At 36.0% G+C, this 19,253-nt stretch overlaps 1 protein-coding gene across 1 annotated transcript in view; it reads left to right on the top strand.

Moving 5' to 3' along the window:
• Window positions 1-19,253, top strand: part of LOC103805269 (contactin-5-like) — a gene marked incomplete at both ends in the record, with an annotated part of 101,710 nt that overhangs the window by 74,233 nt on the left and 8,224 nt on the right. The window contains one exon of the mRNA XM_009077909.1: window positions 15,299-15,480. Within this exon, the coding sequence (XP_009076157.1) occupies window positions 15,299-15,480 (182 nt within the window). The remainder of the gene's footprint in view (window positions 1-15,298; window positions 15,481-19,253) is intronic.

Below are 19,253 nucleotides of genomic sequence, written 5' to 3' on the forward strand. Positions count from 1 at the left end.
AAAATATCACAGTTGGAGGATAAACTAAGATTAGTAGAGAGATTCCCTCTCTTCCTTCTCCTCCCTCCCCACCCCCAAATGCATAATTTAGATATGAAGCTTAGAGCACAAAGCCTGAAACATGTCTTAACACACTTTCTGACAGTGTCTGTTCTCTAGTTGCTACCTGACCTAACAGCACTACTAGAGAACAAGTGTTAGCTATTTATGACAAGGGGGTTCTTATATGTTTATTGATAAATGGGTTTAGGGAGGGAAAGGTTTGAGAAATATCCCTTTCCTATTTTGTACAAATTAAATAAGAACCGAAATTGCTTCTATACAGTACTCAGATTACAGAATATAGGATGAAATTGATAACATTTCATTTTTGTGGTGGTAGTTACTATTATTATAGTTCCCAAGGATAAGGGTGGCAAGGGCAGCATACAGCCAGATAGAACTAGGAGGCAGTTCTAGCGATTCAAATAAACTATTCTCTCTTCTTCATATATATGTTGCTAACAACAGGTGTTCCATCAATGATATTTCCCTAAAGGTATATAAAAAATTATAATGGGTAGGGTTCTTTCCAAAATACCCCATCAAATTCTGTGTGTTGTGTTGAAAGAAATTTCACCGTATTGAATTATTTTCAGTTCTTTTTTATAATGGTGTTCCTTTTTGGACATCTCGCCCCTACCTTCTGAAGTTATGCTGCTCAATATCATATATACTGCTTGGTTTTATAGTTCATAGCTTATCAAGGTGCATACAGGTTTCTTACAGCCTGGCCTTGATTAAGAAATAGGGGAAGTATTTGTTTTTAACTCTGTGGAGGAACTTCACAAAACAATTAGTCTGAGAAATACTGTATCTTCCATACCAATTCTTCTTCCTTACTTACCTAAGGAGGAATAAAACATAAGAGGTAAGGAGTTTTAAGACAATAGTGTATTTTCCTGAGGATCATGATTCCAGCTTGCTTGGCAGGTCTGGTTTTCCAGAGCAGCTTTTCAAACCTGTCTCTACCACCTGAGAGTACTTTTAAAATGTTTTTTATAATGATTTTGACCTTCGTGTGTCACTGGTCACTGGATGTTTTCTGTTCAGATTTTTCTCTTAACAGTTCCTATTTATTGTCGGGATGATATATTTCTTAAACTTATTCCCTTCTTGACGGTTTTTCCTGTTTAACCAAAATCCAGACACTCTCAGTGAGCAGGTCAACAGAAAGTACACATAAATAATTACAGATAAATTCTGACAGAGTATTTCTGTTCTATCTATTTAGATCCAGTGAAGTTCACAGAGAAAGACAATATAGCCAAACCAGTCCAAACAAAAGCTGGGAGAGCATAGCCCACATACAGAGAGCCATTAGAAGGTGATAGCAGCTTTTGCAAATTCATTCCCAACAGAAACATAAGCAGTAGTTTAGAAAGCAAATGTGAGATGAGAACTTTTGTAGGGTAAAAGACTTGTCTTATATAGTAAAGATAAGGAAAGAGGTACATGAGAGGGGACAGAAAAGAAATAAATGGGGGTATTCCTTGAAATGCTGAAATAAATGAGGAAAAGGGCTGTGCGGTAGAAGCTGATGGCTCCAGGTTCTCTCCTGTCAGAAACACTGCCAAGGCAATAGTTGGCAACAAGACCATTTTAGACTCTTGGCTATGGCTGAAGCAGTAGCCAACATATTACTTCTTATTATCCTCATTTTGTTGGAATTAAATTGCAGTTGCTGACCGTCACTTTCCAGTGAAAAGGAGGTATGACATGCTTTGTCCTTTGCAACAATCAGTGACAGGCAAGAAATGCAACTACTGATACCTTTTGTCTTCAGCACCCTGAGATTTAGTAAACTCTCTCATAAATTATTAGTCACTATTCAAACAGGAAGGTAAAGGTTTGCAGGAGAGGCTTCAATTAACTTATTTCCTCATTCCTATTTGGCATTAACCTTTAATAAATGAAAAAAACCAAAAACACCTGAATGATCAAGGTATTTAAGGTTATCTCATTAGATAGTTGACCCCATTTGCTACTATTGTAATGGGCAGCTATTTTTACCATGCACATTCCTTATCTTCTTTTCCCAGCCATTAATGCACAATCAAATCAGCTGAGTTGAAATTGCTTTCAACTCGATATGGTAATAATTACAAGAATGACATTTCAGGCACCATTTGAAACCAGGCAGCTGAGGTGAGAGGTAGAAATGCATCAAATTTCCTATTCATTTTCATAATTTTCTTTTTTTGTCCCCATCTCTTATTCCTGATGGCTTGTATGGGTCAAGATTACATTGCCATGAGTTCCCATTAATAAACTGAATCAAAAACTAATTTGTTCCTTCTTAGCATTTTGAGACTTAGTGTTTTGAATTCTTATTGTAAATAACACAGAAGTTATTACAGGCTCAAAACCAATGTGCTGCTGGTTTTCTCATGCTTTAATTTGGCTGTCTGAAACACTCGTTATGCTTTCTGCCTTGTAATTGTGAGGATGACAGATGTTCCGGTGAGATTTCCTGAAGTATGCATTTGGCAAATATTCCAGAAAGACCATAGTCTTTAGTTACAGATTAATGATTTATTAGTAGTGTTTATTCAGAACTGCCAGTCACAATGGCTGTAAGAATTAAATAAATTGGAGCTCTGCAGCTTGTGTATCCAAACTAAAATCAAATATCTTAATTGCTTGATGGACAGAAATTCTCTGAGAAGGATTTCATTCTGACCCAAGTGATATGTAGCTGTTTCAGTTACAAGTGGAAATATTATGTCACTGATGCCATTTACAAATAGACTCTGTAGTTGCTAAAGAATTCAAAGTAACAGAGGCATGAAATATCTCAAAATCATGTTATTTGTATTAGATAATGCTGCTATAATGAACATCAGCCATTGGCTAAGAAATCACTAGATATATTGATAATTTACTGTTGAGGTATAACAGAAGATATGACAGACTCAAAATTTACTGTATATTTATCAGAGTGTGCATCTTGCAGTTAGTGATCTTTTGTGCTGGATATTTATGCTAGTCCAAGGTTGTTTTCATAGACATATTCACAGTCACATCTGCACAATCTGTGCTTCCATTACATCTTTCATATATAGACTTATATACAGCATACAAATATGGTTTCTGCCACCCACTAAAAATACTTGAATTTTTTGTTCCCTAGTAAAACAGAGGATCATGTCTTTTTTTTGTTTTTTTCAAATATAAAAGCTCCACTGGCAATAATAAAGTATTATCTCCTTTTATTTTTTGAACTTTTCATAAGAACAGAACTACATATTTTTAATTTATGGAACTGCTAAATTCTGATTGAGATTTAAATTAAATATTGTTAAAATAATAAAGTAATAGTTGAAAAAATTCTAAATGGAAGAATTTAAGACATCTACATTAGTAAAAACTAATACTAACCAGCAGTTTGTTAATATTTGCTTTTGAGTGCCACAATTTTCACTTCTTGCACCTTATGGGTAAAGGAGTTCAGGAAGGTTGGGAATGTTTAAAAAAATAAATTGTTAAACATTCAGGAGCAGGCTGTCCCTATGTTGTCAAGGAGAAATACCAGCCAGGTTAAAGAGAGAGTTTAGGCTGGAGCTTGGGAAACAAAAAAGAAATCTATTATCTCTGGAGGGAGGGTCAGACAAGTTGGGAGGACTATAAGGGTGCTGAGAGGTCATGTAGAGAGAAGATTATGAGGGCCAAAGCCCAACTGGAATTTGATTTGGCCATAAAAGTCAAGGACAATAGCAAAAGTTACATACATTGGGAGCAGAAGGAGGGTCAAGGAGGGTGTCCATCTGTTTCTAAGTGCAGAGGGCAGTGTAGTGACAGGGGATGAAAATAAGGCAGACGTACTCAATGCCTTCTTTACCTCTGTTTTAATGTCATGACTGGTTGTCCTCAGGATAACCAACTCCTAGAGCTGGAAGTTGGTGATGGGGAAATGAGTGAAGGGCCCGTAATACAAGAGAAGATGGTTAATGACTCGCTATGCCAGTTGGATGCTCTCGAGTCCATGGGCCCTGATGAGCTCCACCCCAGGGTAATGAGGGAACTGTCATAAGAACTTGCTAAACCAATTACAATCTACCAGCAGTCCTGGATAACTGGAGAAGTTCTGACTGACTGGAAATTAGCAAACATGATACCCATCTATAAGAAGGGTTGGAAAGAGGATCCAGGGAACTACAGGCCTATAAGCCTAACCTCAGCTCTGGCCAAGGTAATGAAGGAGATCATCCTGTGTGCCATTACATGGCACATGAAGGGCAACCATGGGGTCAAGTCCAACTAACATGAATTTATGAAAGGAAGGTCGTGCTTGACCAAACCAATCTCCTTCTATTACAAAGTGACCTGCTTAGTGGATGAAGGAAAGGCTGTGGATGTGGTCTAACTAGAATTCAGCAAGGCATTTGATGCTGTTGCCCAGGGCATGCTTCTAGAAAAACTGGCTGCTCATGGCTTGGATGGGTGGACTTATCAATAGATAAAAGACTGACTGGAGGGTTGGGCCCAGAGATTTGTAGTTGATGGACCTAAATCCAATTGGCAGTCAGTCACTAGTGCTGTTCCTCAGGGCTCAGTATTTAACATCTTTTTTGATGACCTGGGTATGGGGATTGAGTGCACTCTCAGTAAATTTGCAGATGACACTAAATTGAATGGGACTGTCAATCTGCCTGAGCTCTACAGAACACCTCGAGGTAACCAGTTAATTTTTGAATTTATTTTGTCATGTACTTTATTAAAAGAAAGAATTCTGATATCTTTGTTTAGCTCCCCATTAGAAAGTTATGAAAGCAATGCTGTTGATAGGTAAAAGGAGTTTAACTTCTGTCCCCATGACATGATATATTAATTAATGAAGCACTTCAGTAATGGCCATCCAAACATTCTTTAGCACTTTGGAGCATATTTATGTCATAAGTGATTTTAATACTATTATTTAAACATGGGACTTAAAAGCAGGCAGAGATGGAAATAAATGGTTTTATTAAAAGCCTCAAAATAAAGAATTTTCATAGTTTGAACAATGATATAGGACTGTTTCCTTCCAAGCTGGCAAGACTTGGAACCCTTCTGAATTAGAGTTCAGCTCTCATTGTTACAACTGTCTTCAATGAACCTAGAGGAAAGAAAGGAAAATGCAAATGTCAGAAATCTCTCTCTTTTTTCTTTTTTTTTGTTTTTCTTTGAGGCATATGACTCTTGAGTTGTCTTCTTGTTTCCATTTAAAATAATTCTTCTACTCTCACTCTTTCACACGGATTTTTGGATTTTAAATTTTGTATAATGCACACACCCTATCTGACCCTCACACTTCTGCCTTTTCCCCAATGCATTTTTATTTGTGCATCACACCAGGCTTTTGTTTTATTTTCCATATAAAATTAACACTTCATTGGTTTTCCAGCTCTAGTCAGAAAAAAACCACTAGAGTTTGTATTATGAAAGTGTCAACAGCCAATTTTGAGTGAGTAATCATATTTTATTTCTGATTAAAATAAATTAGAGGATGTGGGCTATTGCGGTAATTATAGGTTACCAAAGCTATCAATATTTGTGGTTTTTTTTTGTTTTGTTTCATGCATCTTTTTTTTACTATAGTTATTTTGTAACCACATAGATCAACACACAGATATCTGAATCAAAAGAATCAATAAAGAACAGTGCTGACAATTTTCCTTATCACTCAGATGCTTATTTTTCTGTTTTTTCTGAGAAAGTTTTATGCTTGTGCTATTTCTGTACAATAGTAGCATAAATGCAATATCGATATTCTTTCTAAATGCTAGGTTATTTTACTTTGGCAATGTCAAAACTATGTTTTAGTTGTGAAATATTCTTAGTTAAACATAAGAATAAATTTTATTACTGAATTATGATGAGGCTGTTTTGAAAGAACCATTGTTCATGCTGTTGTATTTAATAATTGCTTTAATAATTCTATAGGTAACTTGTTTTGAAGAGAATCACAGCTCAATTGTAAACATTCATCCAATCTGTAATATGGCTTGCAAGAACTCAGCAGATAGTCCATTTTAAAAGCTTGCTTTCTAAATGAAATAAAATAAAATTAAGGTGAAGCTACATATAATTAAGGCACAGAAGTTAATGAAATTTAGTGACTAGTAATCTAAGAAACATTCCAGAATGCTTGTTTTATGTCACTATCAATATCATCATTGCCGACTATGTACTTGTTGTGGATGCCTCATCCCTGAAAGTATTCAAGGCCAGGTTGGATGGGGCTCTGAGCAACCTGGTCTAGCAGAAGATGTCCCTGCCTGTGGCAGGGGGGTTGGAACTAGATAATCTTTAAGATTCCTTCCAACTCAAACCATTCTATTAATCTATATAAAAGAGTTTACTAAAGATTTTTCAGTATGCAGAAATAAAAGCAAAGTGTTTGGATTACTGAATAGTATCTAAGCAAAGATCAGAGTGGCCAAATAAAATAACTTTTATGGTCTGATGAAGGGCATTTGAATGTAAATGTGGAGAACTGCTTGAAGTTTCTGAAGAATTTATTTTTGCTAGTGTGGATCAATAAACCAATGACAGGGTAATGGCTACGAAGAAGGTTTCTAGATATTGCAAATCTTTTTGCAGGTGTAAAAAGATAGACTTTGCAAGTTCCTATGTTATAGGGCTGTTTCAGTGAGGTCTGATCAGTGTTTGACAAGTAGCATAATGACAAAGAGAAAAATTTCAGAACAAAGTTTCAGCCAGCCAAGCCAGTGGTTTCATAGTAGCTGGTTCCATTCTTTTCTTCCTCTGCTACATAGCTATATGTGATTTTTACCAAGAACACAAAATTCACAAATAATAGTCCTATAATGAGTAACAGATCCAGATTGCACACTTCTCTGCCTAACACATGCAGTTAGCCATCTGGTCTCTCAACACAGGTGAATAGAAATTTCCAGCATTGCACCATATTGGTTCCTAACTTCAAAGGACAAAACTTAACCCTCTCTGCTCTTCAGGTTTCTAAAATATGGCTTTTCACTTTCAGACTACCAGTTAAAACCATGTCCCAAGTCTTCCATTTATTTCTCCCTGACTTTTATCCTTTTTGTTGGCTGATCTTGGCAAATCCAGTATTACCTGTTTTATACTGATCCAGAATATTTCAGAACTGGTATCCATGTGTTGGCTCTAGATATTAAGATTCTTCCTGTCTTCAGACCTCCTGCTACAAACTGTTGAGAGAACCAGACAAGAACTTCCTGTAATCTGACCCCTTCCCAGCAATCTAGTGTCAAAAATTAGGACTTCTGATGCTAAGATCAAATTATTTTCTAACATACGTCTCCTTAATACCAGCATGAATCTACCTTTCACTTCAGCTCTGGTGTTACACTAAAAAATAGCAGAGCTAATGCCCTGATGATACTTAAAACCAACTTGAAGTCGGTTAACCACACTATGCTGAATCCGAGGGCCATTGAAATGCATGTGTGGTTAAGGCAGCAAACATCAAATGAGTATTAATGGGTCTAAACAGGTGTGTACAGCATAAGTTTTACTGGTTTCTATATATATATACACAAACTGGAAAAAAAAAAAGACACTGACACCTGTGATGTAAATCAGGGTTCATTGCTTTTGGGGCCAAGCATGACAATTCTGTTGGCCATTTATTTGGGATATGTCAGCAGATCTTTACTGTGTCAAGAGACATAGAAGCATAGAATATTTTTGGTTTTTTGGTTTTCATCCTGAGTGCAGTGCAGGCTTTGCAGAAGAGAAAATAGTATTTTTTTAATTCAGTCCATTTTAAGGCTACTATTCTATCTGAAGGCTTTCCCCTTCAATATGTGATGTTGTGATTGAAATGGATGTGAATGTGACGGAAACAAGCACAGCTTCCTCCTTGAGTATAAGCTGCCTTTTCCTTGGGCAACCATATGAAACTTCTCAGGAGGAGAGTTCCTCTCTGCTAAGGACAGTTAGCTCATGGAATGGCCATTCAGCCCTGGCAGTTGTTCCTGTTTAGGTATTGTCTTTCAGAAATGATTATGTTCCTTGTACTTTTCCATGAACACAAAATAGTCCTTGCCTCTTCCCACAGTAATGGTGACACAGAGAAACACATTTGATATTACAGATAACCTGATTCTATACTAAGGATATTCAAAACACATTAACAGCTCTCATTTTCAATGAATCCTGTGACTGTAATATGTACATTGTTATCTCCTACACAGGAACTGCTGGTCAAAACAAAGCATGAAACGACATGATGAATCTCTGCATTGATAAATGAAGATTGGAGGTCTGAGGAAGTCTAACCAGATTTAATATACAATTTGCTGGCAAAGGGCAAGCTAATTTTGACTTGTCTTTTAAATGCATTATCATACTCACAATTTAATGGCACGTCAAGATCCTTAGCTTGCATTAAATAAAGCAAATCATTCTAGATGCTGTACATCCAATTAATTGTTGAAACTAGTATTCCAGCATTCAGTGGTTTTCCTGCATATAGGAGAATTACTGTAGGAGCAAGGCATGCTAGTGTCTTAGCATTTTTGAGCCTTAAGCAAATTCACAGTAAAAGTTTGCCTCTACCCTCGAAACCAAGTCTTATCATGGATGTCCTATTTTTCATCTACAGGTCACAGCAACATAAATTGTCTGCTTTTTCTTTTTAAAACAAGGAAACAATGGCATAGAGTGTTAATCTGTTTTAACTTTTTGCCCAAAGTGAAACTGCAGGATAGACACAAAAACTGATATAGAAATACATGTTTCTAATTTCCATAGGTCAAAAAATCATGTTACTCTGTATCCCTTCACACCACTTCTCACCATAAGAAAAATATTTTGCTAATCCCATCAGATGCCAAACCTGGGAGCTGTGGAAGCTACTCTTAAAGTTTACTGATAACAAAACAATCCCAAGAGAAAAATGAGCACTCTCAACAGAACAGCATTTGTCAGTGTTATAAGCTGGGATGTTCTTTCCCGTGGAGAAAAGCTTGTGATGAGAGAAAGAAGCCTTTTTAAACATAGACATGGCATCTGCAAGCTGTTTATAAAAGACATGAGTAGATCCAGGATTCTTCTTTTTTTCCCTTGATAGCACATACTAGTTTTGTCAAATAAATCTTTCTAAGACTTTCATCAATCAAAAGTTCATTTTTAGCTTATCCTGAATAAGTATTTATGTTATAATGTGCTAGAGCAGGATTGGATTTTGTTCCTATTTTTCAGTCTGGATTAATTTCTGTCTTCCTTTAAGTGGACTTGTTCATGCATACACTAGAACATGCTGTTACAAATATTGCAATCACTCATAGTAGTGTAGTAAGACTCTTTTGTAAGTCTCAAGTATCACTCTCAGGACTCATTCTACCTCATTCTGACTAAAGCCTTCTTGCTTACATCTAAAAAATTAGATTTGATTGCATACAACAGAGGGAAAGTGGGGAAAAACCTGCCAAATTGCAAGGCAGCATCAATAGAACATCATTCTTGAAGAAGCAATATTACCAATCATTTCCCTTTCTCTCTCACAACCATCAAAGAAAACTTGTAAATGTTACTAAAAACTGTTCTCAGTAGTTTATATGGCTTTTCTTTAGGTTTCAAGATGGAGGAACATTTTTTTGCTTATCAAATTTACTATTCAGAAGTGCATGTGTAGGATTTCTGTTTGTGTCAGAGTTTGAGACTATCAGAGGGAAACAAATTCTTGCAATTATCCATGGCAGGTCTGCAGAGTTACCACTGTTGTATTTCTCTTCAGGATTTCCAGCAAAGAAATAAATGCATCTAATATTGTAACACAAGAGCCTTTAATCCAGCACTTCTGGAAATTATCACACTTACTGTCTTCAAACTCTGTGGCTGATCAGCAGGTTCAAAGCCATCTTTGGCACCTCAGGCACATTAGATTTTTTTATACATTTGCACCATGATTGATGGTAGACCTGTTGTTTCTGGAATTTCTGGACTCATAACTAGCCTTCTGGAACAGATCTGTACACATACACTAGCCATATCTGTATGGCAGAGTTAGGAAATCCTAGATAAATGTGCCAGCTACAGAAATTCTGCCTGGACAAAGTTTGGAATGAAGAAAAATGACATGAGAGAAAGTTCAGTTATAAAACAGTTTTACACAGGGCAAGCAAACACAGTTGTACTGTCGTACTGTGGCCCTGAGGATCTGTATGAATACCTGTCAAAAGCATGTCATCTTTTCAGGAGGTTTTTCTGCTTCAAAGCATTTTTCTCCTCAAGCTCAAAATTGTGGATTTTTCATGTATTTTCCCCTATATGAAAACATGAAATGTCATATGTCATTTGCTTTTCAAGTTGCTTCAGATTCTCTTCTCAACAGCCTTGATCAAGTCACAGGCTGGTGACAATTTACCTGTTGTTATGTCTTTAATACTTTTTAGAAAAATGTCCTATTGTTTCAGAATGCCTCCAGCCAGCAGGTAGAGGTAGGGTGATACAGAGACTAGAAAAAATGTGGTTAATGTATGGCTGAGGAAAAAATAGAGCTTGCTTCCATTATTTTTTAACAGTCATGACAGCTCAACACCTCCTTAGTTCCACTATATATATGTAACATCTGCAATACTATGATGACAAAAATATAAAATAGTATTTTGCAATGTGGATAACACTGAATAGACAGGAGGTGTTCAGCTCTTTTTTATTAAATTTTTCATCATCTAGCTGTGCTGGTGTGATTTCATTAAGAGTAAATACCATTATCTAACTTTTAAATGCAGAAACAAAAGTTGTGGAATAGCTCTTCTGCTCTACTCACTACTTGTGAAACCAATACCTCACCTATTGTGGATCTTCAGTACTCTTTGATTACACCTTAATCGAATGACTCTTGTGTTCAGGTCCAACTTGAATATAAGAATTTGGAAAAAATATTTAAATCATCAAGTGTGTCAATTATGTAATCTAACTTTAGCTATTGACAGATAAGTGTCAAGATTGAGCCAAGTTTAGGCTCTGATCAACCAGTAAAGAGAAGCTCTGGAGTATAATTTGGTGTGAATAATGAACCCTTATAGATAACAAATCATTATCCATAGCACTGTTTAGATGCTAGAGATGATCTAACATGCTATGACTTAAAGTGTGAAGAAAAATGTGATGGAGCTTGACATGCAGTCAAGCAGGCACTGGCCTTGCTCTGTGACATAAAGAACAAGCCAACAGTGGTGGGAAAGCACATCCACATTAGTATATGACACTCATACCTGCATCAGACCTTTTTAGTACAGTCATGAATGTGTATTGAAGTGACTTGTAGACCTGGACTTGTTCTTGCACACATGCTTCAAACTCATCTTCATTTCCTTCACATCGATCTATACAAACTGAATATAGAAAACATAATCAATGCATTCCTATATGAGATATTATTGAAAAACTAGGAGCTCGGATCCATGGAAAAGGTACTTTAAAATTCAGACATTACTCTTATTTCCACCTCATCCCTTTCCCAAAATAAACATGTGCTTTAGAGTCATAATTAAATTCTTTCTCAGATGAAATTGAAAGGGAAAAGAGTTGCTTCCAATTTTTTCAAATTATTTTTATTTCCATATTTTATTGAAACTTGTGAACAATTCCTGACAAATTCAATAACACTTGTCCCAAATAATATACTGCCAAAAATTAGCTCTTACATTCTCTTCTAAATGTAAATGTAAAATTATAACTCATGTTTTCTTCAAATTCAAAGTTAGCAAGACCACAGTAATGTCTATCACACTCACCAGAGACCCCTTAGAATTTTTATTTCAGCTTGGATTAATGAGAAGTTTAATGATGGTGTTTCTGAAATCAAGTAGTTTTTTTTCTTTGTGGTACTAAGATTTACCAGTAGTATTCAGCAGATTTCTTTTTTTCTAAAAGCAAGAGGAAATCTTATCTTTTAGCTCAATTGTAACTCAATCAAGTTACTCATAGGATCTGAATGTGAACAAGGTTATAATAAACAAGGAAACTGTATTCCCATAGATGTCTGCTGAGACCAAAATAAAAATGGATTATAATGGTTGTAAGATTCAATAATTATGCATATTACATTAAACTCGTATTAATGCTGTTGCTCTATTTTTTAAAAAGCTCTGGTTCATTTGAGAAGATGGAGAATGTTCATATGTTAGTTAGTTTTTATGGTGGATTTTATGAGTTTTCTAGAACAGTCACGCAATTTTATTCTTTCACATCCTCACTCAGATATTTCATTTCAATCTCACAGAAGTCACAGAGGAGAAATAGGTGTAGATATATTTTTATTTCAGATGTAAAATTCATACCACACTTGCATGTTATGCAAGGAAAATAAGCTTCATTAACCTGAAATACAAGTTGTCTGAAAATACTGATTTGTAATATGGGAGTACTTTCCTTTGAAATTATTAAATCTGCACAGTTACAGTACCTTTATCTCCTTGAAAAATTCCACCAACCACCTCATACTGATGAAGGAAAAAAATAAGTTGTTTTAAAATGTTTCCTAATGTCCCAGGTAACCAGTTTCCTCTGTTTACCATGTTGCACACATTTACTTGCTGTAGAAAACACAAAAGAAAATTTCAAAAAATAGCAGCTAAATGAGACAATCTTCATAGTTTATAATCCCCAAAATTCTTTTTACCAGTTCCATTCAACAGAATCAGCTTTCTTTTGTGATTAGAGAAAAAGCATTTTTGTCACTGATTTTACTGGATGCAGGACTGAAGAACAAATGCCTGAAAATGGGCAATATGCATAGCATCATTATGGTGTCAAATAAATTGCATCTCTACACCTATCTCAGTCATAAAACAGCAGTTGTTGAGTACTATTGCACTATACCAGCATAAAGTATTCCTACTGTGGACCTGTGTTGTGATTAATAATGAAACCCTTGTCTTGCCATGGTGGCTGTTGGTCAGCCAGCAACCAGCAATCATGACACAATTATATTCCATATAGAAAGATAGCAGGTATATAAGGAGTTGATTCTTAGGGCCGAATGCAGGACTTACAAAATCTCCAGGAAGTCATTCAAGAAAGTGTATAAATTTGAATATCAAAGTGTGCAATTAGAAACAAATTATGATAACTAATAAATGGGGGGAAAAAAAAGAAACTAACATTGTTATTTGTATTACATCTAATATATACAGATAGATATTAAAGTACAGCAAACCAAAATATGTAGCTAAGGATGTGAAAGGAATATCATAAGTGGTGGGGCTAAGACAGTAAGTTTTATTACTGCATTAGAAACAGAAGTATCCTATTTATCCCTGTTTAGAATTGAACATGTTGAAGTACTTGTGTCAGATAAGAATGAGAAGTTCTTTTAATCTTTTAACTTAAAACTATGCAATATAACTTCTAATAGGAACCAAACTTTATAAATTGGAACCATACAAGGTGCAGAAAAGGGTGCTCAAACCAGACATACAGGACACCAAAATTCAAAATCAGTCATCAAGCAAGAAATTTCAGATTAAAAATGAGAAAGTTTTCAAGCTGCTATGGTGATAGAGCAGGGGAAAGAAAAAGAGGTCATATGATACACACTCATCATATGATCCACGAACATCTATAAAAAGAAAAATATATATGTAATTGGAGTGCTGAAGAAAAAGAGGTCAGCCTGTTTTGTTTAGTAAGGAAAAACAAAGATGATTTGATTTCCTTACAGCTCTTTCTTCTGTTGGGGACAATGATTAAGGACAATCTTGCAAGAACGGAGATACATTGTAGGAATCATGTCTCAGAGACGAATGAATACACACACACAATAAAGTACATTTTGTCAGGTTAAATAATCAGTGCAGCAAACTGATAAGGGAAATAATGATTGTCTCTTTCTGGTATATTCATATAATTAGCAGATAGCATTCTATATGTTGCCTTTGTGAAGGTAATTATGCTAACAGGCTCAGTGAAATTCAGTGATATGTGGCATTCATGAAATAAGATTAGAGAAATCTTCTGACATCAAACTATGAATCTGGAAATTTTCTGAATCTCTATCAAATACTAGAATTTGGAGCATCTTGTCTGCAAGTTTGTGTATGACTGCAGTAACTCGCTGCCTGATTCTAACTGGCTGAAGAATAAGCAGAACTTGATTGCCATATATACTTTTTTTTGTGCCTCAAATTGGACACTCTGAAATACTGAGGGAAAGGTGATATTCTTAATGCAACGTCATATACTTATGAGTATCTACAAGTGGAATTTCACAAAACATGGCAGCAATCCACGGGAGTTTTGAATTTGAATCTGTGCTACAAAGTACTTTTCCCCATCTAAACTGCCATGAGACTCTATGCTTATATCTAAGCTTAGACTTGAATATAGTTCAAATAAATACAAAATATTTTCCTTTATGGCATCCTTCAAGCTTCTTTTGGAGTACTTGAAGCAGTCTAGTTTTCTGTTCACAATCAAATATTTCATAACTGCAGTTCTTTTTTTATTCTTTTTTCTTCCTCCTTAAGTATCTGCCATACTTAAACAAATGTATGTCTGTACCAAAAAGCCCAGTGGGTACACAATGACTGATGAGTATTTGGGCTAAAAAGAAAATTTTATTAGTGCAAACACTATGTAATCCATTTCTTCCCTCAGTATGAACATAAATGACCCGGTTTCCACATAGGGCTGTGTGGAACAGCAAACTACATTGAAAGGCCCTTCTGCTCCCATTAGCAGGTGTGTAATGTTGTGAGCCAGAAGCAGTAGTGCCATTAATACATTGTTACACAATCAGTTTTGCATCTTGAAGAATATTGTAACAAAAAAAGTCTCTAAACCTTTGGTCACCTTACTTTGTCCAAGAAAGGGTGGTAGTGAAATCCTTCACCTAGATGGACATTATCATTGATGGATCTCCTTAACTGCAGATTCATTGAAGGAAAATTGGGGTGTGTTGGAATTTGCTGAATTCATCCAGGTTTTGAAGTCACTATTTTCTTTGGCCTATCAAGTGGAAGCATCCAGGAGTAAAGCATAGAGTGCTAAAGAAACTCTAGTGAGGGTATTTCAAGGTATTTACTTGATCTCAATAAAAACCTAGCTTCCCTTGTGGATGAAAGAGACACATTCCATGGAGCAAGCCATTTATTATGGATTCCCTGCAGAAAGTGAGGTATATCAAGCATTATATGAACCATAATTGTGGTTATACATTATTGCTACTTAGGTTATTAAGTGTTTAAACTACTAGATAACAGAATCTATATTCTCAATAGCAGAAGAGTGTTAACAGTAATTTTACTAAATATTTCAGCCCCGTTCCAACAATCTCTTGGAGGAAAGTTAACGGTCATAATCCAAGTAAAGCCCGCCTGAGAAAATCCCAAGCTGTGCTTGAAATTCCTAATGTGCAGCTAGAGGACGCGGGAATGTACGAATGTAAGGCTGAAAACTCTCGTGGAAGAAATGTCTTCAGAGGACAACTACAAGTGTACAGTAAGTGTAACTGCACACACTGTTATCCAGAAATGCTTTTTTCACATTTAAGGCTTTACCTATATATGAAGCATTCCAAGGTCCAGTAGAAACAAGACCTTTTCCATCTGAAATAAAAATAGTATTGAACTAAGCTATATATTTTTATTACTTAGTATTATATTATAGTCTGAAATATAAATAGAGTTGACCCCCTCAAAGAACTGACTTAAATACTGTTTCATACTTGATGTCTGTGAGATTGTTGGGTTTTTTGTTAAAAGGTATTGCTTTAATTTTAAAAGTCTACTTCTTTCATTCTTTATTTAACAATGACATGCCATCTAAGAGTGGTGTACCTGCCAGAAAACAATGTTAGAAATGCCTTAGGACTTTTAGCACAATTTTGTTAATATTTCACCCTTGCCATGCTTGGGTGCTGAGTTTTGATGAATTCATTGTACAGGAATCAGAGCTGGAGAAGTAGTTCTTTTTTTTGCTGAAAATTCTCAGTTTAGACATGCATAATTTCCAAAAATTCTGAATTTCAGAAAGTGCTGAAGATTCTCTCTCTAAGATTGATATTTCTAAAATTGTTTTGAGTGAGCATAAAAAAATTGAGGCATGCATCACATTGATAAGACAAAATCCCCAATAACCTGTAATTAAAAATATTTCATAGAAGTAATGAATTTTATGTGATATTGTTGCTGCATCCTAGAGTCTAGAAATAAAAGCCTATATAAGACACAGCATGAATACTTACAAGTCAAAGTTTTCTGTGTATTGAATGTAAGCTGGAGTCCCACCTACTTCTTATCAAATAAAGCTGCACTACTTTCTATCATTCCATGAACCCTATAACCTTAAATACTTAGTGGGAAAGGTCTACTGCAGAAGGTCATGCAACAAATCTTTTACACTGGATTGTTTTCTGTCTTCAAATACTGCAGTAAATGGTGTTCCAACTACTGCAGTTTAGATAGGTCTTCAAGCTAACAGATATCTCTCAGAAGGAGTTTCTGCTGTCAATCAATTTTATTTTTCTTTTCTTGACTTCTGCCCATGGCTTCTAATGCTTTCTCCCTGTTACTAACTATACAGAGTTCTCTGCCTTTGTTAAATACTTTCATCAAATAGCTGTAGACTGGTATCATATATTTAGTTTATTTTCCACATATGTCAATATTTCTAGGTCCATTATCAGTTTTTCTATCTCCTCCAGCTTTCAAATGTCTTTATCTTAGCTTGCTTGATTTTAGTGAGTATCAACATATCCCTGGATGATGCTGCTTTCCTTGCTTTTCATTCTCATGCATTTAGAGCCCAGGGCAGGTGTTTGTCTTCAATATTTTTTTATATGCTTGAAAAACTATGTGATGATTAAGATGACAGTTTGCACATTTCATTTCAGACTTACCATCTATGCTGCACTTGCAACAAATGTTTTATAAGACTTTTACTGAAAACAGCAGTCAAAGCCCAGGACCTACTCTACACCTCCTAATATGCCAATACCACAGTGATTTTTCTCTGGTATTAACAAATTCTTACTATAAATTAACTTCCATGAATGTAAAACAGCTCCTGCAAGGGACCTGAGATATTAACAAATTATTACTATAAATTAACTTCCATGAAAGTAAAACAGCTCCTGCAAGGGACCTGAGGGCTGGGGCATTTAGCAGCTGACCACATTTCTTAAAATATCTAAAATTCAAATTAATTTGAGTTATAAGGTATATCCCAGCTAACACACATACTAGCTGCTTTCTAGAGCTGTGAAACTGCTAGATGCCAAAGCAGATTATAAAGGTGCTATAAAGAAATATCTAAAATTCAAATTAATTTGACTTATAAGGTATATCCCACCTAACATACATACTAGCCGCTTTCTAGAGCTGTGAAACTGCTAGATGCCAAAGCAGATTATAAAGGTGCTATAAATACCTCTGCTTCTGTCTTTCAGAGTTAAAGGAATATAAAGTGTTCTTCAAGAGAGAAACTAAGATGCTGTAAAATGAAATTATTCCTTCAAGAACATCACGTAGATCTGTGGCATAAAATCACAGCAAATTGTAAAATGAAATTATCTCTTCAAGAACATCACATAGATCTGTGGCATAAAATCACAGCAAATACTATGTAGTAGTGTTCTATACAACTCTGCCTCTTGCTTTGAGCAGAAATAAAGGTGGTCCTCAAATGTATGGAGAACATTTTCAATGTCAGTTTTGTTCTACTCTATCCAGATAGAAATATGAATGCATAGGTCTCCACCATTGCCTAATGATAATTTTTTAGTGTCACTGCCTTTGTGGAGAGAGCTCAATTTGTGCTCATTGGTGGTTTTGCAGTAATACTAGAACAACTTCTTTAACAATTACAGGAAGGAGGTCCACTTCAGACAGACTCATTCCTCTGATTAACAGATGCGGCGATTAACAGTGAGACCAGCACGTTATTTTTTCACCTATCTGCATTAGCAGGGAGCAAGGTCCAAGCAGGTTACAGATGGCTTCCAAATGGAGAACACCATCAGTGATTCCAAATACAGCAGGACAAGAAACACAAACTGTTACTGGTGCCCTACATGTGCTTTTCCTTGGCCTCTAGATGAAATACTCCCCAGTGAGCGTCCCTCAGACTTCAGTGCTCCTGAAGACAACATTAGTGTCTCACTGGCCTACAAACCCTGACAATCCTTTCCAGGGCTGTAAGATGGTTCATATGAGAAGGTTTTTAGCAGTGTGAAGTCAAGCCAAATGTTACTTTACAAAATTCACAGCTTCCTTTGCTGACAGCTAATACGTCAGGATTTGGGGGCATTACTTGAAATGGCATTTCCTGATGTACCTTTTGTTCATAACAACAGTCAACACGAATTATTTACCTTTACGCTCACTGTCTTTTTACTGACATCTTATTCTTTCAAGTGGAAATGATTATTTTGGCTCAGAAATTCAGATGTAGGCCATCATTCCTTACCAGGGGTTTCTTGTAAAATTTCAGAGCAGTGTGTGGGACCAGCTGTGTCATACTGCGGTCTCACAATTTGCATATCTCTGTAGGAACTCACTTGCTGTCTGTTTGAATCTTCTTCATTTTGTCAGTTGCATCTGATCTGGGTCACCACAGAGTATTTTGGAGAAAGCCCAGGACACCCAGTCTGCCTGTCTAGTCACATTTAATCACAAACTAGTGATTTTTCATTTCATACCTGATGCTGCAATCCAGATATACCATGACTGCCTGATGCAGCTGACACTTTGGATGTTGTTCAGAAAGTGGTGTTTTGGATGCTGACAATTTCAGATTATTGAAGTCTCAGAACTTAGTGGAAATTCAGCTGTAGGCATTAAAAACATAATTTTGACAATGCCAGGCATCCTCATTTGCATTGCAACCTATTTTGAGAGATGTGATTTCCCCCAGATGATCTGCTCATCTTGTAAGTTTCTGTGAAATTTTACTCAAGCTCAGATTGATTAATGGAAGAAAGCATGAAAATTAAAATGTGGGTGAACAAAATGGCCATTAACCCTTTTGTTCCTCCACAAATCCTGGCTAGCTGCATTTTCCAGTGGCAAGGGCTAGTTTGTGCAATTCCTGCTCCTCTCTCACTCTGAATCTCTTGGGTTTTCTTCTGTGTCACCTACTCACTAATGCCAGGATCAGCAGGGGATGGGGATGTGAAGCAGATTACAAATCCCCTTTTTTGGCAGCTTTTCTTTGACTGGATCAGTTCCCTCATCCTGCTCACAGCAGTGCCCCATAACCAGCATTGCTGCTTC

This window comes from Acanthisitta chloris, unplaced genomic scaffold (assembly GCF_000695815.1).
Source record: "Acanthisitta chloris isolate BGI_N310 unplaced genomic scaffold, ASM69581v1 scaffold9107, whole genome shotgun sequence".
Classification (NCBI taxonomy): domain Eukaryota; kingdom Metazoa; phylum Chordata; class Aves; order Passeriformes; family Acanthisittidae; genus Acanthisitta; species Acanthisitta chloris.